The sequence below is a fragment of the Pangasianodon hypophthalmus genome, chromosome 1 (assembly GCF_027358585.1).
Source record: "Pangasianodon hypophthalmus isolate fPanHyp1 chromosome 1, fPanHyp1.pri, whole genome shotgun sequence".
Lineage (NCBI taxonomy): Eukaryota > Metazoa > Chordata > Actinopteri > Siluriformes > Pangasiidae > Pangasianodon > Pangasianodon hypophthalmus.
The window spans coordinates 35390767-35410202 of NC_069710.1; the positions used below are offsets into that span (position 1 = coordinate 35390767).

The following is a 19436-nucleotide window of genomic DNA, read 5'->3' on the forward strand; positions in this document are numbered from 1 at the left end:
CACAGACGTGTGGGATCTGTGACAGGAAGCACTGGAGCTGTTCTGGTGGCTCGTGGCGGCCCGACACCTCACTAACACACGCTATGTCGGGTTTTCTGCATTAATTAATATGATTACAAATGACCTGTAATTCATTAACTCATCTTCAGTGCGTGATTTATTGTGTATTTGCCTGTATAACCGTTATATTCCAAGATAAGGTGAGTTATAAATCTCAATCTTCTCCGCTGGATTTGTGTGGAACTGATCTTTCCAGTGTGTAAGTGGGACTGTAGGCTTGACACACTGTATATCTAGCTGAAGTTAAATCTGAAGATCTTACAGTTAGTCTGTTTGTCCTCTTTTAAAAAATTAACCCTCTTTAAAACACTTGTTGCTGCAGATGATGTGATGCGAATGACTGTTTTTTTATTTTGAAATATGGAGGGACTTAGCCCTTAAAGAGACTTCGCCCTGCTAGCACGTGAATGCCAGCTGCCCATGTCCTAAACCCTTACATCATGAAATTCTATCTTACCAAGTGAAAATATCCTAAATATGGTAAAATTCATCTAGTATTTCCTAATTCCAGGAAAACAATAAACCAAATATAAGGTTATTAAACCTATTTTACTGAATTTAAGCTTGAAATAGTCTTTTGGCAGATATTTTTTTCTAAGTATAAGCATTTATTTCTAAAAAGAAGCTGAATTATCTGCCAACAATAAGAAAATGTAAACCTTGAATTGAGTAACAGCATCTAAAAGCAGTCTGAATAATCTAATATCTGATTTAAAATCTTGTAATAAGAAATATCAGATAAATTCGCCCATGTTCCAGATATCTTCACTTGTTTTCGCAGTGACGTTGCAGGAGTTACTGATGGATGTTCATTTCTGAGCTCAAAAGTGTGATGCGTATAGAATTGGGATTTTAGGGGAAATGTTTTAATGCAACACAAAAGTCACATTTCTTTATTTAAAACAGGGACTTTATCATTACCGCTTCATAAATCTGATTCAGGGGCGGGGCTAAGTACCAGCTCAGTTTGTGATGTCACTAAATAAACTCCATGGCTTCGACCTATCACATTGGAGATTAGAGGATGACAGCGCGGTATACGGAAACCTTTAGCTAGCTATCTTTGGTAAATCAGGTCTCTGACACTGAACCCCACTCATGTGAATAACAGGAGCTAGTTCACTAAGCTAGCTTAAACATTAAAACAAAACATACCTACTTTCTTCATTTTTTTAAAAACATTTTATTATTTTACAAACTTATTTTTTTAACCAGCTCTCTTTACTTTTCCTTCCCTTACTTCAGGATTATGTTTATGACACACAGGTCACTAGTTACCTCTCATAAATGTGTGTGTGTGTGTGTGTCCACAGAGTGGTTAAAATGGCAGGTAAGGTTCCAGCACTCCCAGAATCCTTTGCTCCGAGTCCTGACAGTGTCTTCTCTGACCAGTTTGGATTCTACTCTTTGGACTCGAACGTTCCCGGCCTCTCCAAAGTCATCCTGGACAACCTGAACATGAAGGACTACTCCGAGTACAGGTATACACACATTTTTCAATTTTTGTGAGGACCTTAAATACATGAACACACACACACGTTGTGTTGTTTGTATTGATTTGTATTACACACACTGTAATTTTCGTGAGGACCGGATGATTCTGAGGACATTTGGTCTTTTTGGTCCTCACAGAGGCTTAAATACATGTGCGTGCACACACACACATTTATATTTACATTTATGGCTTTTTTTGCAAACACACAATTCAATTCTATTTTATTGTGTAGCGCTTTTAGCAATGGACATTGTCACAAAGCAGCTTTACAGAAATATATAAATTCAAGATATAAACTTTATCTCTATCTAATGAGATAAATTTATATTAATATATAAAGGAAAGCCAGAGGTGATGATGGTGAGGAAAAACTCCCTGAGACGATATGAGGAAGAAACCTTGAGAGGAACCAGACTCAAAAGGGAACCATCCTCATCTGGGTGACACCCGATAGTGCGACTATAAATCATTCCCTTCTATAACTGTGTACTACATGGACAAATAGTGCAGTTGTGTAACCAGGAAATTCATTATAGAAGTGATTCATTTTGTTGAAGTTATCAACTGTTCACTGATGGACACTTGAGAGCAAAACTGTTCATATCAATTGCAGTCCTGAAGCCATCTTCCTGGTTTCTCAGTGGTACCATCAACAGTAATATTTTTTTTTTTTGAGATTTTTTATTGCTTTTTAACAGATAGGGTCATGTACAGTTGTCCAAAAGATTCTTCACAATGAACAAAAACAAAAAAGTTGACCCTCTGAACCCCCCTAACCCCCCAGCGGTCCCCCAGGTCCAGGCCACTATTTGTTGTAATAAAGCTGCAACCAAAATAATTACCTGAAAAAATAAATAAATAAATAAAATAAAATAACATTAAAAAAAAACCAGACTGCATTATGAGACACTTAGGTAGAACATCATACAAATCACCAAAAGTCTAAACTAAACCCCTAATTAAATTCTTCCATCTTGAAGCTTTTCTATCAGTGCCTCTGCAGCAGCTTTCCATGCTTCAAGTGTTGAAGCTCTCGCTTTATTTATTCTAGCTGTTGAAAATTCATTTAAACATTACTATATCGTGAAACTGAAGTAGCCACTGTCGCACAGATAAAGTACTGGGAGGGAGCCGTCTTTGCGCAGTTATCTTTTTGCAGATGTTAGACCTGCCAGCCAGATCTTTCTTTGTATCTCAGTGAAACCTAAATTGGAATCATCATTTAAAAGGAGCACAACTGGTTACACTGGTATATCTTTTCCTATGATCTCAGACAATACTGATGAAATCTTTCCCCAAAACTCATAAACCTTCTCACATTCCCACACCATATGCATGAATGTTCCCACTCCATCCACACTAATCTCATGTATCTTTAGACTGTTCGTGTGGTCCATCCTCAGCAGCAGTGAGTGGTTTCCAGGTGATGAGAACTTCAAGCAGAAGTAGAGCATCAGGATGGATCAGGCAGGTCCAGAGAGCAGAAGGGATCAGGATCACTGGCATCTCAGGAGTAGCATGTGTAGCTCGACAGAGAGTGAGGGAGAGAGAGAGATGGAGAGAGAGGGAGAGATTATTAGGTAAGCTTTTGTCCTCTAATGGTTAAGCATGATGTACTTTGCGTGCAGAGTGCAAGCAGGGACTCCGGCAAGACTAGCTATGACAGCATAACTAAAAGGGAGAGCCAGAAGCTAACAGAGACATGAGCGAGTCCTGGGACATAAAGCTCCAGAAACTCCACCATCAACAAACCTGAGTGAACGTGTGAGAGTGGGGGGGGCGACAGCATCCAAACATCCCAGTTCACCACAACACTCTATGCCTGTGAACCCTCCAGACCTGCTCCTTTACCTAAGAAAACTATTAAAGTTATTACCACACACACTGGTCTGAATTCCAGCTAATGAAAATGTCCATCCTCCTGTCTGTGTGTCTGTGTGTCAGAGCGGCTCTGGAGGGGAGGGGGAAAGTCGGCTTCCGTTCTCATAAGGAGATGTTTCAGAAAATGGAGGAGACGTTTAAATTCTGTTCCTGCTGCTCTAAACTCCCGGCCAATCTGCCTGATCCCTCAGTGCTCCGACGCTGCGCCAAGTGAGTGTACTCTTTATTGTTTAAATATTTAAATATTTTTCCTCCCTGACTTTTGAATTAAAAGTGTCTGCTATTTCCTCACTGAAAAGCAGCTAGAAGGAAGTGACCGCTAGCTACACTTATAAACAACAACTTTCAGAAAAGTTCTAATATTTACAAATTAGAAACAAAAATCAGTAATAAATTGGTTTGAGTAATAAACTGTTACAGCCGTGAGTTTCAGAGTCATTTGTACAATTACAAGAATAATTAAATTATTATGTCTTATTTTTATATAAATTATTTTTCATTCCTGCACGTATTGGATACTTCTCCAACTACGCAGCAGTTTTACTAGCCTTCCATTTATGTCTATAGTTCACAGAAACAGATTTTTAGCAACAAACCGTGGAAATAAGGGTTTGTGTTTGTAGCCTCAGCCGTGTGTGTGTGTGTGTGTGTGTGTGTGTGTGTGTGTGTTTCTATAGAAACTGAAACATGTATTAATCCCACAGCTTAGATCCGTAGATATGTGACTATAAGAGATAAAGGTGTGGACAGGACTAAACACTACAGCCAAGGGCATAACACACACATACACACACATACACACACACACACACACACACACACACATCAGTGTTTCAGAGCCCTGTCATGTTCTAGCACCTGTTTAGTGATCAAATCTAAAACAAACCACACACACACACACACACACACACACACACAACCTGAAAACATCATCAACATAATAAATCAGAAAAAAATAGAATGTAATTAGCATAGACTTATTATCCATTTGCCTAGCATCAGCTCTCCGTTAGCTTAGCATCACCTCTCTGTTAGCTTAGCATCACCGCTCCGTTAGCTTAGCATCACCTCTCCAGGTGGTATCCTTTAAACAATGCTATAGAGTATAAAAAATAATAACTTTAAATAAGAACAAATTAAATAAAAGTAACCCTTTTAGTCACTTTCTTTTGATAAACTGCATCTATAACATCTTCTTTTAAACTGTAATATTAAAAATAGTAATAAATACAGTGTTTGTTTATTTATTAGTGTATTTATGTATTTATGTTGATTTATTTTTTGTTTGTTTTCATCCACTTATGCCCACAAATTATCTGAAAGATACAGCTTTAAGCTCCGCCCACTTCACAATCACATCATATCATATATTCCCAAAAAACTAGTTTTCTGACAGATACGTCAGTGTATGTGTCATTATGGTGTAGTTTATAATAATAAACTTTATATATTATGTTATTAATTAAATTTTACATGTGCATTCATTACAGAGAAATTTCTCAAAATGTTAATAATTATTAGATTTACGTTAGATTTTATACTGAAAATGATGTAAAATAATTTGCATGTGGTTTCTTGTTTAAAAAATAAAAAATTCTGTAAAAGTCTTTCTCTTGAGCGTCACAGCAAAATAGATATTTTTTTTATTTTAACATCAAAACATTAATTTTTTGAAATGAATTATGCAATTTTATGCATGTTTATTTAGAGAAACCTCGTGTGAGTTGATGAATAATATTTTTATATAATTAGTTCGAATATGAAATAATGCGTGTAGGATTATGATAATTTAGGCATGCTCTAACGCAGAAGTAATCACAGTTGCTCCGTACGTAATATACGCGGTATTTAATATACAACATATTTAATATGCATGGTATTTAAAATATGCCATATTTAATACACGTGGTATTTAATATATGCCTATTTAATATATGCCGTATTTAATTTCATATATGACATATGTAATATACACAGTATTTAATATGCGCCTTATTTAATGTACACAGTATTTAATATGCACTGTATTTAACATTTAATATATGCAGTATTTAATATACGCTGTATTTAATATGCGTAGTATTTAATATACACTGTATTTAATATGCGTAGTATTTAATATGCGTAGTATTTAATATATGCAGTATTTAATATACGCTGTATTTAATATGCGTAGTATTTAATATACACTGTATTTAATATACACAGTATTTAATATACACAGTATTTAATATACGCTGTATTTAATATACACAGTATTTAATATACGCTGTATTTAATATACACAGTATTTAATATACGCTGTATTTAATATACACAGTATTTAATATACACAGTATTTAATATACGCTGTATTTAATATACGCCGTATTTAATATACACAGTATTTAATATACGCCGTATTTAATATACGCCGTATTTAATATACACAGTATTTAATATACACAGTATTTAATATACGCTGTATTTAATATACGCTGTATTTAATATGCGTAGTATTTAATATACACATTATTTAATATACGCTGTATTTAATATACACAGTATTTAATATACACAATATTTAATATACACAGTATTTAATATACGCAATATTTAATATACGCCGTATTTAATATACACAGTATTTAATATACGCTGTATTTAATATACACAGTATTTAATATACACAGTATTTAATATACGCTGTATTTAATATACACAGTATTTAATATACGCCGTATTTAATATACACAGTATTTAATATACACTGTATTTAATATACGTCGTAATTAATATACACAGTATTTAATATACACTGTATTTAATATACGTCGTAATTAATATACACAGTATTTAATATACGCCGTATTTAATATACACCGTATTTAATATACGCCATATTTAATATACGCCGTATTTAATATACACAGTATTTAATATACACTGTATTTAATATACGTCGTATTTAATATACACAGTATTTAATATACGCTGTATTTAATATACGCTGTATTTAATATACACAGTATTTAATATACGCTGTATTTAATATACGCCGTATTTAATATACACAGTATTTAATATACGCTGTATTTAATATACGCCGTATTTAATATACGTCGTAATTAATATACACAGTATTTAATATACGCTGTATTTAATATACGCTGTATTTAATATACGCTGTACTTAATATGCGCTGTACTTAATATACGCTGTATTTAATATACGCTGTACTTAATATACGCTGTATTTAATATACGCTGTACTTAATATACGCTGTATTTAATATACGCTGTACTTAATATACGCTGTATTTAATATGCGTAGTATTTAATATACGCTGTACTTAATATACGCTGTATTTAATATACGCTGTACTTAATATACGCTGTATTTAATATACGCTGTATTTAATATACACTGTATTTAATATACGCTGTACTTAATATACGCTGTATTTAATATACGCTGTATTTAATATACACTGTATTTAATATACGCTGTACTTAATATACGCCGTATTTAATATACGCCGTATTTAATATACGCCGTATTTAATATACGCAGTATTTAATATACGCAGTATTTAATATACGCTGTATTTAATATACACAGTATTTAATATACACAGTATTTAATATACGCTGTATTTAATATACGCTGTATTTAATATACACAGTATTTAATATACACAGTATTTAATATACGCTGTATTTAATATACACAGTATTTAATATACACAGTATTTAATATACGCCGTACTTAATATACGCAGTATTTAATATACGCTGTATTTAATATACGCCGTATTTAATATACGCAGTATTTAATATACGCTGTATTTAATATACGCAGTATTTAATATACACAGTATTTAATATACACAGTATTTAATATACGCTGTATTTAATATACGCTGTATTTAATATACACAGTATTTAATATACACAGTATTTAATATACGCCGTATTTAATATACGCAGTATTTAATATACGCAGTATTTAATATACGCCGTATTTAATATACGCCGTATTTAATATACACAGTATTTAATATACGCTGTATTTAATATACACAGTATTTAATATACGCAGTATTTAATATACGCCGTATTTAATATACGCCGTACTTAATATACGCCGTACTTAATATACGCCGTACTTAATATACGCCGTATTTAATATACGCTGTACTTAATATACGCTGTACTTAATATACGCTGTACTTAATATACGCTGTATTTAATATACACAGTATTTAATATACGCTGTACTTAATATACACAGTATTTAATATACACAGTATTTAATATACGCTGTACTTAATATACACAGTATTTAATATACACAGTATTTAATATATGCTGTACTTAATATACGCTGTATTTAATATACGCTGTATTGAATATACGCAGTATTTTATATACGCAGTATTTTATATACGCAGTATTTAATATGCATAGTATTTAATATGCGCTGTATTTAATATACACTGTATTTAATATACACTGTATTTAATATACACTGTATTTAATATACGCCGTATTTAATATACACAGTATTTAATATACACAGTATTTAATATACACTGTATTTAATATACGTCATATTTAATATACACAGTATTTAATATACGCTGTATTGAATATAGACAGTATTTAATATACACTGTATTTAATATACACAGTATTTAATATACGCTGTATTGAATATAGACAGTATTTAATATACGCTGTATTTAATATACGTTGTATTTAATATACACAGTACTTAATATACACTGTATTTAATATACGTCGTTTTTAATATACACTGTATTTAATATATGCCATATTGAATATACACTGTATTTAATATACACTGTATTTAATATACGCCGTATTTAATATACTCTGTATGTAATATAGATATTCTGTATTTATTATGGGCTGTATGTAATATATGCTGTATTTCTAAATGTATATATATGTATGCTGTATGTAATATAGATATTCTGTATGTCAGGAGGAGCAGCAGTTAGAGCACGGAAGTTAAAGCTTAGCGTGGAGGCAGCTGGTGTGATAAAGGTCATAGTTTTAGGGTTTAAGAGCATCTGGCCTCTCTGAGATTAGCATCTGACTGGTGTAGAAATGTTTGCCTCAGTGCTGCAGTAAACAGCCGTAAATACCTCCCCGCATTCTGCTGTCCCTGTCCCTGTCCCTGCCTCTGACCGGCGAATACAGTTTATGATCGCTTGGCGCTGGTAGGGCTCTGTCACACGCGGCGTGAAGTCATGCAGATATGTCACGCAGTTGTGATAAAAACTATTAAACTGCTAAAACGATGAGGCCAGCTGCTAAAAACAGGACGCAGACGTTTCTGGAAACTTTGACTCTTTAATATTGCCCACTGTTTGTCCAAACTCCAATTCTTTTTTTTCTCCCTCATCATCTGCTGCACCAGGTGTCTGAATGTGTACTACTGCAGTAAAGAGTGTCAGAAGAAGGACTGGAGTCTCCATAAGAAGTTCTGTAAGAAGCTGCGGATGGTGGCCATAGACAGGCTGGTAGACTGGCTGGTGCACACAGGTGAGACGAGTTAACTTCACACAGGTGAGACGTGTTAACTTCACACAGGTGAGACGTGTTAACTTCACACAGGTGAGACGAGTTAACTTCACACAGGTGAGACGAATTACATTCACACAGGTGAGACGAGTTAAATTCACACAGGTGAGACGTGTTAACTTCACACAGGTGAGACGAATTACATTCACGCAGGTGAGACGAGTTAAATTCACACAGGTGAGACGAGTTAACTTCACACAGGTGAGACGAGTTAACTTCACACAGGTGAGACGAGTTAAATTCACGCAGGTGAGACGAGTTAAATTCACGCAGGCGAGACGAGTTAAATTCACACAGGCGAGACGAGTTTACTTCACGCAGGCGAGACGAGTTAACTTCACACAGGTGAGACGTGTTAACTTCACACAGGTGAGACGAGTTAACTTCACGCAGGTGAGACGTGTTAACTTCACGCAGGCGAGACGAGTTAACTTCACACAGGCGAGACGTGTTAACTTCACACAGGTGAGACGAGTTAACTTCACGCAGGTGAGACGAATTACATTCACGCAGGTGAGACGAGTTAAATTCACACAGGTGAGATGAGTTAACTTCACACAGGTGAGACGAGTTAACTTCACACAGGTGAGACGTGTTAACTTCACGCAGGTGAGACGAGTTAACTTCACGCAGGTGAGACGAATTACATTCACGCAGGTGAGACGAGTTAAATTCACACAGGTGAGACGAGTTAACTTCACACAGGTGAGACGAGTTAACTTCACACAGGTGAGACGAGTTAAATTCACGCAGGCGAGACGAGTTAAATTCACGCAGGCGAGACGAGTTTACTTCACGCAGGCGAGACGAGTTAACTTCACACAGGCGAGACGTGTTAACTTCACACAGGCGAGACGAGTTAACTTCACACAGGTGAGACGTGTTAACTTCACACAGGTGAGACGAGTTAACTTCACACAGGTGAGACGTGTTAACTTCACACAGGTGAGACGTGTTAACTTCACACAGGTGAGACGAGTTAACTTCACACAGGTGAGACGAATTACATTCACACAGGTGAGACGAGTTAAATTCACACAGGTGAGACGTGTTAACTTCACACAGGTGAGACGAATTACATTCACGCAGGCGAGACGAGTTAACTTCACACAGGTGAGACGAGTTAACTTCACACAGGCGAGACGAGTTAAATTCACGCAGGCGAGACGAGTTAAATTCACGCAGGCGAGACGAGTTAAATTCACACAGGCGAGACGAGTTTACTTCACGCAGGCGAGACGAGTTAACTTCACACAGGTGAGACGTGTTAACTTCACACAGGCGAGACGAGTTAACTTCACACAGGCGAGACGTGTTAACTTCACACAGGCGAGACGTGTTAACTTCACGCAGGCGAGACGTGTTAACTTCACGCAGGCGAGACGAGTTAACTTCACGCAGGCGAGACGTGTTAACTTCACGCAGGCGAGACGTGTTAACTTCACGCAGGCGAGACGAGTTAACTTCACGCAGGAGAGACGTGTTAACTTCACGCAGGCGAGACGAGTTAACTTCACGCAGGCGAGACGAGTTAACTTCACGCAGGCGAGACGTGTTAACTTCACGCAGGCGAGACGTGTTAACTTCACACAGGCGAGACGTGTTAAATTCACGCAGGCGAGACGAGTTAAATTCACGCAGGCGAGACGAGTTAAATTCACACAGGCGAGACGAGTTAACTTCACACAGGCGAGACGTGTTAACTTCACACAGGCGAGACGAGTTAAATTCACACAGGCGAGACGAGTTAACTTCACACAGGCGAGACGTGTTAACTTCACGCAGGCGAGACGAGTTAACTTCACGCAGGTGAGACTGAAAGTGTGTTAAATTCACACAGGTGAGACTGAAAGTGTGTTAAATTCATACAGGTGAGACTGAAAGTGTGTTAAATTCACGCAGGTGAGACTGAAAGTGTGTTAAATTCACGCAAGTGAGACTGAAAGTGTGTTAAATTCACGCAGGTGAGACTGAAAGTGTGTTAAATTCACACAGGTGAGACTGAAAGTGTGTTAAATTCATACAGGTGAGACTGAAAGTGTGTTAAATTCACGCAGGTGAGACTGAAAGTGTGTTAAATTCACACAGGTGAGACTCTGAAACCTGAGACCTGTAGTAATTGTAATAAATGGACTACAGAGAGGCGAGAGGATCCACATGCAAGGGTTTTATCACACCAGAGGGGTCATGTAAGCGTCACATCAAGCCCTCAGGCAACACCCCTCCCAGCCACACCCCCTCTCAGCCACACCCCCTCTCAGACCACACCCCCCCTTAACCACACCCCTCATGGTGCTATACAGGATTATATAAGAGGAAATGATTCATTCTCCACAGCAGGTGCCGATCTAAATGTTTTTAAAGTGTCCTGAAGAGGGCGCTAATACAACAGCCTGGAGTTAAAGCACCAAAAAAACCAAAAAGAGTTCACATTGCCTTTGCGTTTGCTCTGTTAATTTTGTCTGTAACGATCCGCCGACTGTAATTACAATTTAAAAAATCTGTTTACTGTGTGTTTGGGTTTTTTTTTTTGTCGTTGTGACGTTTTTGTAGACAGAAAATAGCAACAATTTAAAAACACAGGCAAAGCCGACAGAATAACACGACTCAGTGGCAAGATATCAGAGACATGATGTTACCTGTGTGTTTATATACTGTAGTTATTGCCCAGGGAGTCCAGATGCATTTAAAATTTTATATATATGTATATATATATATATATATATATATATATATATATATATATATATATATATATATATATATATACACAGTTCTGTTCAAAAGTCTTAGGCAGATGTAAAGAAATGCTGTAGAGTAAAGACGCCTTCAAAAATAATGAAATTAAATGTTTCTACAAATTAAAAAACTCCTATAAAGAGCAGTAAACAGTAATAAATGAAACAAAGTCAGTATTTAATGTGACGATCCTTCGCTTTAAATAAATAAAACAGTATCTGAGGTGCAGTGTGTGCAGTTTTATAAGGAAATGAGCTGGAAGTGTTACTGAGCATCTTGCAGAAGCAGCCACAGTTCTTCTGGAGACTTTGACTGTCGACTCGCTTCTTATTTCTGCAGCGAAACCCAGCAGCCTTCATTATGTTTTTATCTGAAAAGTGTCTCTTATGGAATCTGCTGCTTTCTTTACTGACATACAAACATTTTTCTGTAACATTTCATTTTGTGCTGGAAAACTAATGTTTGGAATCTAAAATGTTTTTGCACTGAATCAATAATGTAGAAGTCAGAAAATAAACATCTATAACAAAGTTTGTACTAAAAAAAATATAGGGTGCCTAATGAAATTTAAAAAAAAAATTGCAATATTCACTATATCAAATATCTAGGAATATTACATACAGTATATTGTATAATATTAAATATGTGACGTATTACTGTAGTCCTGGAGACATGCCCTGTACAGCTGCAGTACCCAGTCGTAGAGAGACAGATCCTTCAGGGTGATGATGAGAAGTGACACCACAGAGCACACTCTTTCCCCTCCCACTCCATCCACACAGCATTACACCGTTTACGCTGGATCTGACTGGAGTAAAACTGCTCTATAACTCTCTTAGCAGGGGTTCCACAAGGTTCAGTTTTAAGACCAGTATTTTTTCCAAGTCTTTTTGCTGAATTCACTCCAGGTTTGGATGCTGTGGGTGTTTAGTGGCCACACTGTTGTTGTCTGTTTATGGATGTGTTGTCCACCTTTTCATTAGAAATGCTGATTTTTTTTAAACATTACCTCCGAACTTTAAGCACTGAGCCACGCCTGCTCTCTGTAACGGAGCGGTGTTTTGTTAAAGAAGAACACAAGAAAGTGATAAAGAAGAGCAACAGTTTATGCTGCATGTGTGCCACAAGATTCAGTTCAAGAACCAAATGGTTCGGTACAGATTTGTCTCTGCTTCTTTGTGTTATTATAAATAATCAGTTTAATACTTTAATACTCAAAACCAAACCATTACATAAGCAACTTGCATATATGTGTTGATTGATTGTGTGCTATTTATATAAAATCTGAAACATTTCTGTTTCCAGTCATTTGTTGGAAATCTTTTCTGTCCCTGTTTTTATATGTTAGGAGACCTGCCCTTCCCCACAGAAATATGGTCTCGTCCTGCTAAAGAGGTTCGGTGCTGGGAGGATTGGCTCTCCATGCAGGGTGACCTCACGGCCCGGATGGAGCCCATCCTGTCTGGAAAGAACATGACAGACCTCTGGAACAATGCCTGCCGGCCACGCCCTGAGGAGGCGGAGCTTCGTGAATCTGTGTGGCGTGTGTGTAGCGAGTTCCTCTCACGTCCACTGACGATGGGTCTTGGTATTCGGATGTTTCGTCTGGACCCGTATTCCCGACCTCTCACCATCCACCTGGTAGGGGCTGGACATAATGAGACCCTGGGTGCGAGGACGACGGATCTGGATGAGCTGAGTCGTATGTTCCCTGGACATCAGGGCCTGGAGGTGGTCATGGTGGGGCCGGAGGTAGTGAAAGGGCGGATTATGAGGCCTCCATTAAGGGCGTTTGGTCCACGAGGACGCGTCTACATCAGCGCCTACAAGGGTCTGTACCATGAGTTCTGGGAGGAGCTTGTGGAGAAAGGAGAAGCAGCCAGACCAGACCTTGTGGTGGGGTTTCATCCAGGTATACACACCTACACACACACACACACACACACACAAACACACTCAGAGTGTAGATATGAAGATACTGGTGTGCGGAACTCAGAAACCAGTGATGCTACAAAGACGTGATGTGGTTTAGGACACACTGTGACGTAATCTATAATCATAAACAACACGGCAGACTGTAGCTGAACGCTGTAACGTTATACAGATGACCTTCTTGGGCAACTGGAATAATGTTTTTCTTCTCCAGTGTGATATGGATGCACTTTTCTAGGCTCCGCCTCCCAAGGTTTGAAGGCGGAAATGTAGCAGATGCACATCTTATTAACTCATTTATGTACAAATGTGATTGCATCTCTTAAAGGAAAGCTTAGGTCTTGTTTTTTTGTTATTTGCGGGGAGAAGTTAGCTGCTGTGTGTTGCTCTGATGTCACAAGGGGACATTTTGCTGTTAGCTCCTAAACACAGTGAGGTTCAATATCATAGTAATGAGAAATCCAGCGTAACACTGGTGGAGACTTTGGAGCAAACACTCGGCTAAGAGTCCCAGAATGCAATGCGGTTATATGGCTAATTAGCTCTGCTAGTTATTGATGTATGAGGTGACGAGTGCGATGGCGCTGACGGCGCTAAAGGTGTTAAAGTTGGAGCTTGAGAAGCTGATGTGTTTGAGCAGAGAGTAGAGACGAAGAGGTGACAGAGCTGGCCAGACTAAAGGACTAAAGCTCCGCTGCATCACTGTCTTTAGGTAGGGGTGATGCGAGGGCTAAATCCTACTGCACCGCTATCAGAAGGTAGTCGAACTGCATTGTGGGTAATGTACTGAAGAGCACGTTAGTTATACAGATCAGCATGCAAATGGGTGGATTTTGCTTTTAATCCTGTTGTTTGGAGCAAATATGCAGATTTGGATTGGTGTTTATGGAAATAGTTTTGGGTGAATTAGCAACGTTACTGTCGTAGATTCAGCCCAAAACATGAAACGCATCAGACACCAAACGTGTCATTGGCTGCATTCAGCGTGAAGGTGTGTTTCTTTAAGACACAGTAGTGACACGAGGAGAGCTTCAGGGTCCCTGGGTTTGATCCTGAGCTCCAGCCGAGAGCGTTATCTGTGTGAAATTTCACATGGATACACACACACACACACACACACACAACGCTGTAACTCAGTCACTCTCCATGTAAATGCCAGACTGGTGGCCATGACTGTGATTTGTGGCCACAGGTGGACCAATCAACCAAATTTAATACTCAGCATCACACTCACACACACACACACACAGTCTCATTTATTAATCTTTTAGTAAAGTTTTACTTCATACTCGTCTCCATATGTTGATGAACGCCAGTCAGGTGTAAATTACCACGCAACAGCACAGCTGATTTACATTTAGCCATATCAGCAGATGTGTGTGTGTGTGTGTGTGTGTGTGGTCATTGACAGCTTTAATGTTGCTAACACATTAGTGGGATCTTGACTACAGCAGCTGTCAGAGGTATCGATATCAGAGACAGGGATATTAGACATATTAGGGGCGTGGCCTAAACAGGGTTTCGAACAGAGAGTCGTGTGATTGGTTCATGATTCCTCATTACAACAAGCTTTTTTTTTTTTTTTATTAATCACCATTAAACGTCACACACTGTAGACATTTCATTTTATCACTTTTGTTTCCACTAAAGTGTGTTTACACGTTTGTGTGGTTTACTGGATCAGAGACAACGAAATAGTAATATTCTAATAAAAAAAATCTTTTGTAATGTAATTAATTAATAACTTAATTTGAGTTTAATTTGTAGCTAGAATTGTAATGGTAACTATTATTCCAAATGACGATTCTGCACTTTCTGAACATGAACTCTTTCTCCCTCAGTATGTATTTTTTCGTCGTAAGAACAATATTAATATTAATCATCTTCTGTAAAATGAACAGTATGTTAAATTTTAACCCAATTAAACACTCTCTAAAATGTTTTTTTAAATATAATCCTTCCCCATAAACATAAACTTTGCAGGTTATTAATCTACAGAAGCTTCCCACAAACATGGAAGGAGCATTTATTAATGAATAACTGCAGAGCACGATGATACGAGTTATCACTCAAGAATACATAAAAAATACACTTTTTCTTCTCCTCAGTAAAAACAGCAGCATGTGAGCCAATCAGCATGTGAATCTGGAATGATTGACAGTTAACTGACACCCTGGAAGCCCCGCCCCCTTCTAGCAAATGAAATTGTTCTGGACTAATGACCTCGTTATGGACTAATGAATTCGATGGATAAAGCATGTAATCACTGTTCATACTGAATAATCATTAACAGTTAAGGAATAAAACACGAGGGCTTTTACAGAAAAATAATCATTCCTGAAGTGTTTTATTCCTCTTATACCACAGTCATTTTCCAACAGTTACATGTCATAGTTATTAAAGAACAACACATCATACTTTTTATCCATTTGTAGTTACATTTCATGTTTCTGTGAGTCGAGTTAGTTCCAGCTGTCGCTTACGTTACAGCAGCTATAAACCCTCGTTCCCTCACAGCCTCTCTTTATTCTCTCTCTTCAAGATAATAAGACAAAAAAAACACAGCTTGAAAAGCGTAAACTCCTCTGTCCTAAAAACGTCGGAAAACTTAAAGTTAGAAAGCTGTTACAAAGTGCTGACACTGGAGACTCCTTCCATAAATGTTACATAAACGTCTTCTTTCTGAAAACTTCACTTGTTTTTTAATCCGTTCATGTGGAGCGTTCGCTGTACACGTCCCTGTGAATGAGCTGTTACTATAGAAACGGTAGTGCATTAATATAAACCTGCACTACTGTCAGAGCTGCTGTTATAGAAAATTAATCAACACCTTCTGACCAATCAGAGTCCAGAACTCACAGTAATGACCTGGAGTGTGTGTTCTGCAGGGTTTCATGCATCTCAGGGTTTGGGAGAAGGCTGGCTGCCCACGCTGCTGCTGCTCAGAGATTACAGCATTCCCTCAATGTTCACCATGTACAAGTGAGTCTCACACACACACACACACACACATTCAGAATTAAACAAAAAGTCTACTACAAGAAATACAACCTATTTTAACTTCTTCTTAATGCTTAATTCTCTTTCTCTCTCAGCGATGGAGAGCTGAAGTACTCCATGCAGATCTTGATGGAGTTGGAGATGGACATTAAAGGCACTGGGCCGAACCCTTTCAGTTCCCAGAAGCCTGAGCAGGTGCAGTCGAGTCCCAACAAAGAGCCGAGCTACTGCAATGCCTTCTACCTGAACTTCCAGGGCCTGCTGGAGGACAAGCTGGAGGAGGAGGACTAGAACTTTCACAAACACCTTTAACTTCTCATCTCATAACTGGAGCACAGATGAATGTTTGACATCCAAACAAACAATTCTCAGGAACTATCTCCACATAAATCTCTGAGGAACCTTTAATCTCCACAAAGGAATTCTGAGGAACCTTCAATCTCCACAAACCAGGAGGTACCTTTAATTTCCACATAAATCTCTGAAGAACCTTTAATCTCCACAAAGGAATTCTGAGGAACCTTTAATCTCCACAAACTCAGAGGAACCTTTATTTTCCACATAAATCTTTGAAGAACCTTTAATCTCCACAAAGGAATTCTGAGGAACCTTTAATCTCCACAAACAAACTCTGAGGAACCTTCAACCTCCACATAAAACTCTGAGAAACCTTTAATCTCCACAAAGGAATTCTGAGGAACCTTTAATCTCCACAAACTCAGAGGAACCTTTAATTTCCACATAAATCTCTGAAGAACCTTTAATCTCCACAAAGGAATTCTGAGGAACTTTAATCTCCACAAACAAACTCTGAGGAACCTTCAACCTCCACATAAAACTCTGAGAAACCTTTAATCTCCACAAAGGAATTCTGAGGAACCTTGAATCTCCACAAACAAACTCTGAGGCTGTTTAAATATTCATATACAAGATCTAGAGAACATTCTTTCTCCACTAACGAGGTTGAAAGAGCCTTTAATCTCCAAAAGCACGCTTAGAAATACCTTTGATCTGTAACCTTCAATCACCAAGAACACACCCCAAGGAACCATCTTCAAAATCTAGCTCTACAGGACCTGTAATTTTCACAAACAAGTTCCAAGGAACATCTAGTCTCTATAAATCAGTAGAACCTGTAGAATGTTTATCTCCTGTGGAACCTCTAATCTCCTGAAGAACTGGAAATCTTCAAAAAGAAGTTTTGTAAAATGTTTCATTTCCACAAATATGCTATCAGGAACCTACGCTGAGAAAAAAAATTCTACGGAACCTTCGATCTTTACAAATAAAATCTGAGGCTGCTACAATATTCAAAAATAAGATCTGGAGAACCTTGTTTCAACCTTAACAAGGCCCAGGTAACCTTTAATCTTTACAAACAAGTTTCTCTGTATCTTCATTCTCCAGAAACACACTAAGTAGAATATCAGCAAGCAAGCTCTGAGCAGTCTATAATCTCCTGAAGATTGTTAAAGCTCCAAGATGAAGTACGATATCAACACGATCAATACGATATCAGGAAGGAACCTTTAATCTCCACACAAGAATCACACTTTAAGGAACCTTTAATGTCAGGAAACGAGACGTACTGAACCTTTAATCTTCAAAGACACACCCTGAGGAACCTCTAATCTCTGCTCGTGAAGGAAGCTGCAGATCCAGTGTTTAATCCGAAGGTTCCTCTGAAATGATTTTCAACATGTAGATGTTCTCAGCACATGGTGATGGAGCTGATTATAGAATTTCTTTTACAAATGGACTGAAGTCTGTTTTTCTTTTTGTTGTGTGATTTCAGGCGTTAGGGTTCATCAGGTTCATTCATCTTCTCATGAAGCTTCAGTGTTAATCTGCGCTGCCCTCTAGTGGACACACTGAGCAGCTGCACCTTTATAAATCATGTAGATGTGTTGATGAAACTGGGCTGAAAATGGAATGTCCAGCTGTCAGCCTCATCCTCCTCTCTCCTAACTTTTTTAACCTTTTATTTTTTTATTTTCATCCCTCCATCCTCACTCGTTCAGGAAAAGCGCATGTAGTCCATTATATAGATTAAAGCTGTTTACATCTCAGCGCTGTTTGATTCTGGATTCTGATTGGTCAGAATGTGTTGATTCATTTTTTAGTGCAGCTGCAAATAAACAGATTAAAAATGTGTGTAATCGTTGATGTGGTGAAGTTTTCTTAAAGTAAGGAGATGTTTATGTAACATTTATGAAAGGAAGGAGTCTCCAGTGTTAGAGGTAAAGCTGTAACTTTAAGTTTTCCGACATCTTCAGGACGGAGGAGTTTACGCTTCTTTGCGGCTTCTCGCTAACAGAGAGAGAGAATAAAGAGAGGCTGGTGAGGGAACGAGTGTTTATAGCTGCTATAACATAAGTGACAACAGGAACTCACTCGTTTCAGCGACACTAAATGTAATTATAAATGGATTTTTTAAAAAAAGCATGTATTGTTATTTTATGTATCTTTTTAAATTGTTGACAAAATCACTGTGGTGTAAGAGGAATAAAACCAGAGAGAATAATCATGTATATTATTATAATAAATATGTCCTCTTCTTCACTGTTGATTGTTTTCCTGCAGCAGCACCACACACAGCGGCTTATTCCTTACATGCACATGACAGCTTCATCTGTATTTGATCTGAAGGACGCGGTTTGCTGGTTTTTAATCAGTGTCAGTGTTAATGACGGGCTCGTGCACCTTCGTGCGTTTTGGTAATGAATCAATTTCAGGCT

The 19436-nt window shown here is 37.6% G+C and overlaps 1 protein-coding gene across 2 annotated transcripts in view; it reads left to right on the plus strand.

Moving 5' to 3' along the window:
• LOC113525212 (putative protein MSS51 homolog, mitochondrial) overlaps positions 1-19260 on the plus strand; it is a 19809-nt gene extending 549 nt beyond the window's left edge. For both annotated transcript variants that reach the window (XM_053235719.1, XM_034309080.2), the window contains 6 exons: positions 1374-1541; positions 3500-3646; positions 8864-8988; positions 13115-13678; positions 16587-16680; positions 16794-19260. In XM_053235719.1, the coding sequence (XP_053091694.1) occupies positions 1384-1541; positions 3500-3646; positions 8864-8988; positions 13115-13678; positions 16587-16680; positions 16794-16989 (1284 nt within the window). In that variant the 5' untranslated portion in view covers positions 1374-1383 and the 3' untranslated portion in view covers positions 16990-19260. The remainder of the gene's footprint in view (positions 1-1373; positions 1542-3499; positions 3647-8863; positions 8989-13114; positions 13679-16586; positions 16681-16793) is intronic.
• Positions 19261-19436: the final 176 nt, after the last annotated feature.